Source organism: Tachysurus fulvidraco, chromosome 19 (genome assembly GCF_022655615.1).
Source record: "Tachysurus fulvidraco isolate hzauxx_2018 chromosome 19, HZAU_PFXX_2.0, whole genome shotgun sequence".
NCBI classification, from domain to species: domain Eukaryota; kingdom Metazoa; phylum Chordata; class Actinopteri; order Siluriformes; family Bagridae; genus Tachysurus; species Tachysurus fulvidraco.
Window position 1 is genome coordinate 2,990,809 of NC_062536.1, and position 10,937 is coordinate 3,001,745.

At 36.8% G+C, this 10,937-nt stretch overlaps 1 protein-coding gene and 1 long non-coding RNA gene across 2 annotated transcripts; one reads left to right on the plus strand and one right to left on the minus strand.

Annotated features, from left to right (window-relative positions):
- The first annotated feature begins 3,957 nt into the window (after nt 1-3,957).
- Nucleotides 3,958-4,686, plus strand: LOC125139496 (general transcription factor II-I repeat domain-containing protein 1-like). Its single transcript, XM_047803707.1, has 2 exons — nt 3,958-4,039; nt 4,472-4,686. The coding sequence occupies exons 1-2, from the start codon at nt 3,958-3,960 to the stop codon at nt 4,648-4,650; spliced, it is 261 nt and encodes an 86-aa protein (XP_047659663.1). The 3' UTR covers nt 4,651-4,686.
- A 5,038-nt stretch (nt 4,687-9,724) lies between these two features.
- On the minus strand, nt 9,725-10,660 carry LOC125139566. Its single transcript, XR_007138599.1, has 3 exons — nt 10,588-10,660; nt 10,361-10,421; nt 9,725-9,900 (listed from the first exon to the last, which is right to left on the minus strand). It is a non-coding gene; the product is annotated as an uncharacterized LOC125139566 (long non-coding RNA).
- Between the last annotated feature and the right edge of the window lie 277 nt (nt 10,661-10,937).

The following is a 10,937-nucleotide window of genomic DNA, read 5'->3' on the forward strand; positions in this document are numbered from 1 at the left end:
TTATGAGAAGAGTTAATTAAAATAAGTTAAATTTGTAACTGAGGTAATTTGCATAAAATGTTTCAAATTTATCCACAGTTCCTCTCGTCCTGTCTGTCACTCGTCAGTATTACCTGATCCAGCAGGGAAAACCTAGAGTGATGCTCAGGCTTACTGCAGAGACTCACCTGCAGATAATGTTTTGATAGATTCAAACAGTTTAAAATCACTGTCCATTTGACCTGATTAAACTCTCTAAAACCTCCTGCCCCTGTCCACCACCCACATCTATTACAAAATGCTCCTGTATAATTGTTCAAACTGACTTCAGCAAGCTAACTAACTAACTTTATAGTCACTATGATGTTGTGTAAATGAAATGATTAGTGAAGTTCTCTAGGTAGACACCATACATCTGTCACCAAGCCCATTATCACCAGATCTGATGAATCACTAGTCTAAGTAGGATTTAGTGTAAATCCAGTAGTCAGGGTTGTGAAAAGTGACTTTTTAATGCACTTCAATATTAGATTGTGGAAATAAACTACATTCTCATTATCTAAGCTCATCAACTCCTTTCAGGATTTTAGTATGGAATTTAAACTGACAGCTATGGTCGCTAACAGGTTAGCTAACTTTACGCTAATGATTATATTTACATTTAATTCTTCTTCTTCTTTTATTATTATTATTATTATTGTTGTTGTTGTTATTGTTAATATTATTATTTTAACACACACTTATCATCAATGTTTAGAAAATAACTCATGCAAGCAAGTTTCAATTTTAGGTTTCAAACAGAGATGGTGATAGAAAGGCAAAAGTGAAAGATTAAAAGCTGATTAAAAGGCAAAAGTAAAAAGCTGCAATCACAGAAGTGTGAGAAAAGTAGGAACTTTATGGCAAATGCTTGCATGATGACCTCGTGTAATGGCCGCCTTGCTGTCTCCTTAGGGGGTATTGCACCCACAATTCAATGCATTATTAAAAATACGGATAAAACGCCTGTAAAACAGAAATCACAGAAAATTATTTTATATTTATACGGTACCCTTTTTTTTTTTTACTGAATTTTTTACAGTGTATTTGTCTGCATTTGTAACATTAATTCATCTTTACCTAATGTTTTGGTCTTGTTTTACAGCATCAGTTTCCAACAGGTTTCGAGAAGAACAAGAACTTCTTTGGTAGGTTTGTTTTTTTGCTTACGTGCTCTATGTCTATGTTGAACAATCCAGAATGATGTTTTGGGCCAAGCTGTTTAGAGAGAGGGCATATTCACAAATCTGTCTAGTGCAAGTTTCTCTCTGTTTATGTTTTAGGTGTTTGAAGATGGCCCAGAGAGTTAAGTCTTACTATTCCTAATCTAGAAACATTAGGTGAGTGTGTCTGAGAATGATGGTTACGATCTGCAAAATCCACACCTACCCTCAACACTGTCTACTATAACTACCTAGCCTTTGCTTTCTTTGTTAATCAACAAGAGAGAGCATACATTAATGAGAAGCAAAGGGAAACCCTGAAATCCTTTTTAAGGAAGGAATGACACGTGTTGGCTCACCCATAATAATAAGAGCTGCTTCAGCTACTGGATTGGACACCAGTGTCATAGAAGTAAGGTTTACTTTAGTGCCACACTAACAATAAACATGTCAAATATATATATATTTATATATATATATATCATTCTGCTGTACCGTTGGTATAAATTAAGTGTTTCGTTAACATTCAGTTTAAGTGGTGTAATACTCTTTCGTTAGTTTTCATTTTTCTCTTTCAGAACTTGATCGATAATTACAAAAGGTCATTAAATGCTTCATCTGAGCCCCGACCATCAAAGGCCAAAGTTCACATCCGAGAGCTGTCCCCATACAACCTTTTTTGTAGGGACATTCTTAAAAACAAAGGTGAAGGACAATATTAACATATACTTTTATTTGTTATACTAAATGATTTGTTGCTGTACATCAGATTTTCAAGATTAATGTGTGTATTGAATGAATCATCAGGTCATCTACTTCACACCTTATCTTGTTTTAACAGAGTTGTTACAGAGAAAAGGGTTTCACAAGTGAACCAGTATGTATACTCACATTATGTGAATCGTACCCGCATACGTTTCACTCCAAAGTACGGTTCATTTTGCTAGTGTGATCGCTTCGTACTGTACCAGTGTGCGGTACCCTTAAGCTTTCCCTGGTATGCTTTGCAGAGGTGGTGTTGGGTATGGTTACTGTCCCTGTAAAACACTCTGATATGCGTGGCACAAATACGTACAACCATGTGTCACTGCATCCGCACAGCATAACAGAGGTGTGTTTGACATTATGCGTGCTGCCTGGACCGATTTGCTTATGACATTAAAGCAGCTTGTGAGTGATTCATGAAATCAAATAAATTAATTGAAATCAAAATAAATTAATTTGTATATGTTCATTTTATGCATATTTGCGTGCTGTCCGGGGAGGGCTCTGAGCTTGGAATTTGGCCCGAACCCAGAGTATCCCCTTTTTTTTCTGGGAAAGAAAAAAGCCAAGAGTGAGGTAATGGGGTGGTGTAGGGATGTTGTGAAAGTTGTCGCAGGATAGAGGTGAGAGACGGCTATACAGTATATACCTGCTTCCACTTGCTCTTATTGGTTGATTATCTGAATGTGTGCCTCCCAAATTTTGTTAAATAAAACCTCATTTGGGAAGCAGACTGCTCCTAATATGCTTTTAAATCTCTCTCGTGGTTATTTAAAGTCATACGCCAAACAATCTGCAAAGCGCACATGATTTCAAACACACTTAATAAGCCATAAACTCATTATTACGATGAACTCCGTTGTGCATATCTTACAGCTTTCTTCAAAACAATTGCACCTTACTCGTGTATGGATCATAAAGTGTGGATCTTAAAGCTGGGGAGGGGGGACAATCGTACTTCGGCACGGTTCGGTCTGGTTAAGTATAATGTGAGAATGCCCAGAATTTACTTTAAAAAAGAGAGGCTGACTCAAAAAAATTTTCTGTGCATCTTTTTTTTTCCCCAGGCACAATGAAAGATATGGGGAGGTGGTCCACATTAGGGAAAGAGGACAAAGTCAAATACTGTCAAGAAGCAGCAGCACTAAGGGCATATGGCCAGTCACAGGAACTTAGCCCTGAGATGAGGGATCACCAAATTAAAATGCACCTGAAGAAGCTGATGTTAGAGGTTTGAAAATAAGTGTCATTTGCTAGGAATGAGTGGTATTATAGTATTAGATACAAGGGTGATCAACAGCAATTGTGATGTGAGCAGAACATGTGATAGACAACTAGATTATTTATCTGTAGATTTTTTTCATCATTTCAAATTATTTCATCCCCCAAAAATATCCCATCTGATTTTTGTTTACAAGGCTGTCGGCATGAAATATTCTCACATTGAAGAGACTGTCAAAGGCACATACAACCTTCTCAAACTAAATTCCTACTGGTTGGGCTAGTCTGTTTAGATCAAGGTGGTCAATTGAAACATTAGTAGTCAAATATGGCCATGAGTCAAATATTAGCTGGATGGTTTCAGTGGCAACAACATAAACAGATTGCTTTTGTGGCCCAAACTTAACTTCCGGTAAACTTCCGCAAAGAATCAATAACAACAGAGCCCATCTAGAGCAGAGCCACTGTCCTGCAGAGTTTAGCTCCAACCCCAATCAAAAAGACCTGAACAAGCTAATCAAGGGCTTCAGGATCACTTGTAAATTATAGGCAGGTGTGTTGACGCTGGGTTGGATCTAAACTTTGCAGGATAGTGGGCCCTGCAGGAGCAGGGTTGAAGACAAGTATATTAGTACAAATCATAGCTAAAGCATATATACTACACTGAGCTAATGTTACTGTGAAAAATGAATGTATACAATTAGTTACTATTTTTGTATAGGTGTCCAAGCTTGAGGATTTGGGTGTGGAAACAGCTGTTTTATCTTTTGATCGACAGTCCAGCTTAGAGATGTATGAGCTGAGCAGCAAAGGAGCTGCAGATTTCCTGGACTCAACAGACACAGTGAACAACTTTGCACTGCAGTTCAAAGGTAATATTGGTTATATGGAATATCCATATATTCACAGAAATGGACTCAGGTTTGTAATAGTGCAAATATACATAATAGAGTTTTATAAAATTAATTGTTGTAATTGCCAGCTCCTCAGCCGCAACATCGAGTACCAGAGTTGAGGTCAATGTGCTGCTGAAAAAAGTGCAAGATCCGTTTAACCAAAAATATAGTAAGCATATGTTCAAACACTTTTTAAGTCTTGACAACCTAATATACCTTCATGAATCCATGGCATTATTATCAAATCAATAACTTATTTGTGTCCATCAGCCATACGATTATGACACCTTACCAAAATGACGATTAACAGCCTGTACACTGGCTATCAACAGGATGGGAGAGTCACAATTGTCCAACTGTGTTACAATGTGTAACATGTACATGCATGTGTTTGCTCGTGTCTTTCAGAGGAGGCCAGAGGTACTGTAAGGCTCCCCTACCAATCCCTGGTGAATCAGGGAATGACAATTAAAGTTGCTGGACTTCCCAACAGCCTTACTTTCAAAAAGCCATCCTATTATGGAAGGAATCAGTTGGAGGCCATTTTGCAAGCTGCTGAGGAGATTTCATTTGAAATCAGTAAGTGAGATTAACAGTGGTTGTGTTTCTCCACTTGTGTTTCGGCAGATCATTTGGCTCTATGTAAAGTGGGGAAAAAAATGACCCAATGTTGGGTTGTTGTTATGCAACCATGGGGTATAATAACCCAGTAGTTGGGTTAAAACATCCCGGTATTGGGTCAATGTTAACCCAGCGGTGTGTTCTGTCCAATACCCAACATGCATACAAAAATAACCCAGCCATTTTTAGAGTGTGGGCCGGCCATTGCATTTCTCTCTGTCCCTTCACCCCAACCAGTAGAGGTAAATGGCTGCCCATTCTGAACCATGGGTCTGCTTGAGGTTGCTGCCTATTAAAAGGAAGTTGCCACTGCACTTTTATAAAAAAAAAAAAAAAGGTAGAAATGTTGTACCTTCTTCTCACTGGTACACATTTAGGTACAGATATGTACCTATGAGGTACTGTACCAGTATGTACCTCTGTTGTCATTGGGGCAGTACCTTTTCAAGAGTACACTTTTGTACCTAAAAGGTACTGCCCCAATGACAACTTTTCTGTGAAGTATTTTGTTATGAATTGGTGCTATAAAAAAATAAATGTAATTCAATTGAAACAGACACATACAGAATCTATAACCTGAATCTATGACAGTTTGTAAGGGATGTGAGTCATGTGACACTATTTCTCAGTTGGAGTTTCCTCATTATAGTGCAACACATTTTCTAAAAAGGCACCTCTCCAGAATATCCTATACAGTAGCTGTTTAGTTGAATTTGACTAGTGATTGTGAAGGCCCTTTGCAACGGTTGAATTCTATGTATAAAATTCCTGTGAATTATATTCCTTCATTAATACTGCTGTGTGATTTTTTTTTCCTCCTGTAATGCAGGAAGACCAATTATTTGTTATGCTTATGCTACTAAGTGTTTTTTCCCTAAACATATCAATCAGATGCTGCCTAATGCAACACCACTGACACAGCAGAAGGAATGTCAGAGGTCATGGGTGCAGAAGGTACGCTGAGTTGTTATATATTTATTTAAAGATTAAAATAAAAACATTAAACTTAAGGAGCATCATTTAATAGATATGTAATTTTGGTCATTATACTGCACATTTGACCACATTATTGAAATAATGAAATGAAGTCAAAAGATGAAATGTGTGTGATAGTTTAATATCTACAAATCAACAGACACAGCAGATGTTGTCCAGACGCAGTCAGCAGAAGAAATTTTAGAGGCCATGTGTGAAAATGGTATTTCCTTTAAGTCTGCCACTGACATAAAGAGAAAAGCTCACTTGTTTGAAAATTACAATTTATAGATACAATATTTATTCAGGTGACATTTAACATCTTTTATATGGTTAGTATTCTGATAATTTTACACTTTGAATTGGCTGTTGAGATTTAGATGCAAACACTGAATGATACTGTATCTATTTTTAATCTACAATTTACTAATTAACTATTGACAATATAAATGCTGACAAATTGCATTATGAATTTGTAATTTAGATTCAGAATTTGTATTAAGAAAGTGTTATTGTGTTGTGTTTTATGTTCTTTAGGTACAGAGCTGGAAAAACAGTCCTCAGAAACAGCCACTACTGTAGCCATCGTGATGACTGCAGATGAAGGTTTCTTTTCAAATTGTTTAGATTTTTACGTCCCATTGAGAATAATAAGCTCATCCTCAAAGTAGCCCAGGCCATGTAGACCTGGTTTGGAGGCAGCAACATGGATAAAAACAGGTAGTTTCAACAGATTACACTACTTTAACAAGAACAGATATTGTAACAGAACCATAGACCACAACATTTTTAAAGGGAAACAATCCAGTAGACAGTGACACATTGCGACAAATCAGACTCCGATTCTTTCATTTAGGACTACGGCCTACGACTGTATGAGTTATGGCATTACAGTTAGTAATAAATCATAAACCTGCATTAATGTGAAATAGGGCTGAATAACAAAGTGGTGATGAGATTTTTGAAAATTGAGTTACACTTCTGAATCAGGTTTGATTTACATAAATTCCTCAATTGGAAACCCAGAGTTTTGCTTGTTTTAGGTTTACACCAATGCCACTTTCTGAAATGGGCCACAGGAATTCTTCTTTGTTGACCTGCTTGTATCTTATGATTAAGTGTCAGCAAGATGGGTATATGCAATACCCACATTTTAATTTGGCAATGGTTACAAATGAATAAAATGCCTTTGAAATGTTACTTTAATTATGCTCATGAGTAACTGGCTTGACTTAAAAATATTTGTTTTTTATTTGATAGATGGAGGCAATCTGTGCTGTGTCTGCCACATCCATTTCGATGACAGGAAGAAGAATGTTCCAAAGAAGTGGTGTTCAGGGTCACAGTGCACAGTGTGCCAATCATGGTCACACACTGCATGTGGTTTTAAAAAAAACATGTCTTAAATGCCAGTGTCAAGACACCATGCAAACACCCTGAAGCGCTGCATCAGTGATAGGAAACAAGATGGGTTAACAAGATGTTTTATGTTCCAACTTGTTTGAGTTGTTTTTACTTTGTTCATGACCCCATCCCTACAAACACACGTTTTTTATTTAAATGTATCAAGTTCCATTTAATCTTGTTCTTGCAAATTTGTTGTACCGATTACACTTAAGAATCAGAATAAAACTGATTTTTCATTCACTCATTTTTTTCACTCATTCACTAATTTTTATTTATTGTTGTCATTTGTTGGCACCATAAGTGTGGTCCCCTTTACCTGGGACATGTGGGGACCAATTAATATCTATTGTACTGAATTTAGTCCGCAGGTTGTAAATGATAAGTAGCCTATTGTTTCATCTTTTATCAATGGTTCAGTAGGGTTGGGTGTTGGCAAGGATCTCACCATACTTTTCAATGCAGTGAGTCACAGTTCGATTTCATGTTATGATTAGATACTTCACATAACTTTCACTTCTTTTGCGCAGTCTTGCTGTCACTGAGAGGTATTTGGCAAAATGGATATCGAAAAGTTGGTTAATGTCAGAGCAGTAGTGATATCTGTGGATACTTAGATATACAGTTGAACAGTACAATTTAATTTTTAAACTTTAAATATAATGGTTGCTATGAACGATGATGAGGATGATGATGTTATATCCATAGACATTCATGGTATAGTTTGAATAACTGCTCAGGCCTGTCTTTGTGCTTAGAAACCTGGACAAGAAGGAACATGAAACAATACATAGGCTTCATATACTAGATTTGGCACACATAGCTGAAGCATTTACTTTCTCACAGTGACAGGTTTTGGAAGGAGGGAAATGGTACTCTAATGGGTAAACTAAATAGGCCTGTTTGCCAATTTTTGGAAGAGCTCAAAAGAAAACATTTTAACAGAAATAAATAGGTTACAGAAGATACAAGAGAGCATACATTATGTATAATCTAGGTTATGTATAATCTAGGTCTTGGCAACCAATGGGCCTAATAGTCATCTACTACAAGTAGCCTACAATCAGAGACAACTACCCATTAGACTATGGTCTTATTTATTAATGGTATTTTTTTAATTATCATAGCAGCATTAACATAAATAGATAGATTATGCATATAAGCCCAAACAGAAAAGCACAGTTTGTGTGTGTGGACCACTGACCAGGTATTCCTCAAGGTGTGGGGTCTGTTTACACAGCCAGAAATAAACAGACAAAAACAAACAAACAAACAAACAAAAAGCTTTATTTTATCTAACCCTATTGAACCTTCAAAGTGCTCTCTGAAACTACACCTGAGATGGCTTGAGTACATTGAAATGAGAACATGAAAAGTTTGTTGTAGAGCTAAGCCAAATACATCGTTAGAAAGGTCTTGACCTGGAGAATAACATGTCAGTATGAAGAATCTACATGGCGCCTGCTTTGAAATACTGACCTTTTTCAAGGCTTATCACCTTGGTGCATTTTTCAAGGCTTATAAGTAGGCAACAAAAGGGGCTACAGACATGGGACCAACTGTTAATGAGAGCTCTTGACCTCAGTTATCATGTCAATATAGTCAACAACTTGGGACACTGTCAAATATGGTTAAAATGAATTTAAACCTATTAAACAATTAAATATTTAACATTTTATTGCATAAATGTGTTTACAATCCCCTAAACTCCTCACTGTGCTCTCAATTCACTATTTACAACCTCCAATTATAAGAAAAACAAATGTTTTAAAAACTACAATTCCCTACAGGTGCGCAATGCAGCTTGACACTAATCAGCACTAAAATTGTAGTTTTTCTGGTGTGCAAAGTAGGGCTGTAAAAACATTTATCTACTGAATATATCAACATCTAGTTCAGCCAAACTATTAATTATAGTACATCTAGATGATCTACATTAAGCAAATGTAAATAAGCTGTTTTTAAGATATTTTAGCCAAAACAGTGTTTTTGGCTAGATGGGATACAGCTACGTGATTTACGGTTAGGTTTGGGGTAGAATTTGGATGGAAACAGCGGTTCTGGCTAGATGGTTTCAGTGATAGCAGGGTCAATAGCAACCACCATAGCAATGAACTATATAAAACTAAATGTAATACAAATTCACTGAACAAAGAACGTAAAAATAAAATAAAAGCAGCCAATGGGAAGATAAAAAAGTATTAATCCACAAACTTAATTCAGGAGCATTTCAAGCCAATAATCATTATGTAAGAACCTACTGTATGTGACACACTGTCTTGTGGATTATGACTGTAAAATCATTGTACGAGTCATTGACCTCTCAAGTGTGCTGTGACAATGGCTGAAAACATGACAATAACTCATTCTGGAAATAATTGTATTTTTTACAAACCTATATAGTATTTGTTTCAAAGGATTCAACTGGAAATTAAAAAAAAAAATCTGCAGTGCTAGTTATCATATTCATCCTCATTGTCATCATTATCACTATCATTATTGTATACCAGTGTCTGTATGCTTGGCATGGGGAGGGCCTGACACAAGTGGGGGTTGTCTGCAGGAACAATGTCTGGTACATGTGGGTGAAACATCACAATGGCTTGATGTCGTTTTCTTTCCAGCTGATGGAGACGTTGAATGAGAGCAGCTTTTGCACCAGGCTGCTCAGTGTCTTTGATGGCAGAGCACAGAAAGGCATGCTGCTGATGGAGGTGTTCAGTTACACTTCTCATTTCCTGGTAAAGCATGTGCTTTTCCTCAGCTGCCCGAGTCTTCATATGTACGGCTTCAATCCCTCGCCTTTTTAGACTCCTCGAAACATCATCTTCTTCAATCTAGAAGAAGACAAAAGAAAACAAAGTGCTATGTCATCTTACCCGGTGGTTTCTAATATGATTGGCAGGTAGTTAGTTTGTCAGATGGTTAACAGAGTGACTGCTGTGTGGTTACTAGTGTTAAGTAACTGTACTTACAGTGTCATCAAAGCAGAAATAGACATGCCAAGAGCAAACACATGCTTCCTGAAAATCAATTGTCGCAGGGAAGATGCTCATTTGCGGGGGCCATTGAATGCTGTTGTATTCTTTTATTGCCTGTCTCAGTCTCTTGTTGGATCTATCTACCTCCTTGGGGAGTCTAATGGCAATTATTATTGCAAATCTTCATTTATAACCACTGGTGACAGTTTCCTTCAAAACTATGCTGTTACTATAATCACATGTTGAAGCACATCAGCAGGGCACATAAAGACAGCTGTAATTACCATAGTCTTACATAACCACATTGAACTCTTACTTGAACTTGTAGAACTGAATCAGTCTGATGATGTAGTCCCTTTTTCATCTACAGACAGTGTCTGGAGAACAAATAAAGAAGACATTTCATGTTACTTCATCACATACCTTTCCATGTACAGTAATAAAATATAATCCTGTAAGCTAAGTATAACATTTGCAATATTCTTTGTTAATAATATTCATGACCTTCTTACAGTATTCAAGACATTAACTTCAGTTCCTTACTTATTGGTTTCTGTTGGGCTAGCTACATCTCCCTTTTTTCCATCTCTCCATGTCTCCTTCAGAAACCAACACTACACAACAAAAATAACAGAAACCAAGATGCACATCAATCCTACATACTCTTGTGCAAAATGCACTTGTAAATGGAATGAAAAATTCTCCTATCTTCAACTATTGATACCTGCTTCTTATGTGTATTGTTTACCTGGTGCCTCTCTGATGAAAGATGAGATATCTTCTTGAGCGAGAATCGATGATTTCTCTGCTTTGTCTAGTCTTTGCAGGAGCTGCACCTCTGAAAAGACAGTTTAATCTGCTTACTGTATGCTTCCCAATTTGTGTGTGATCGG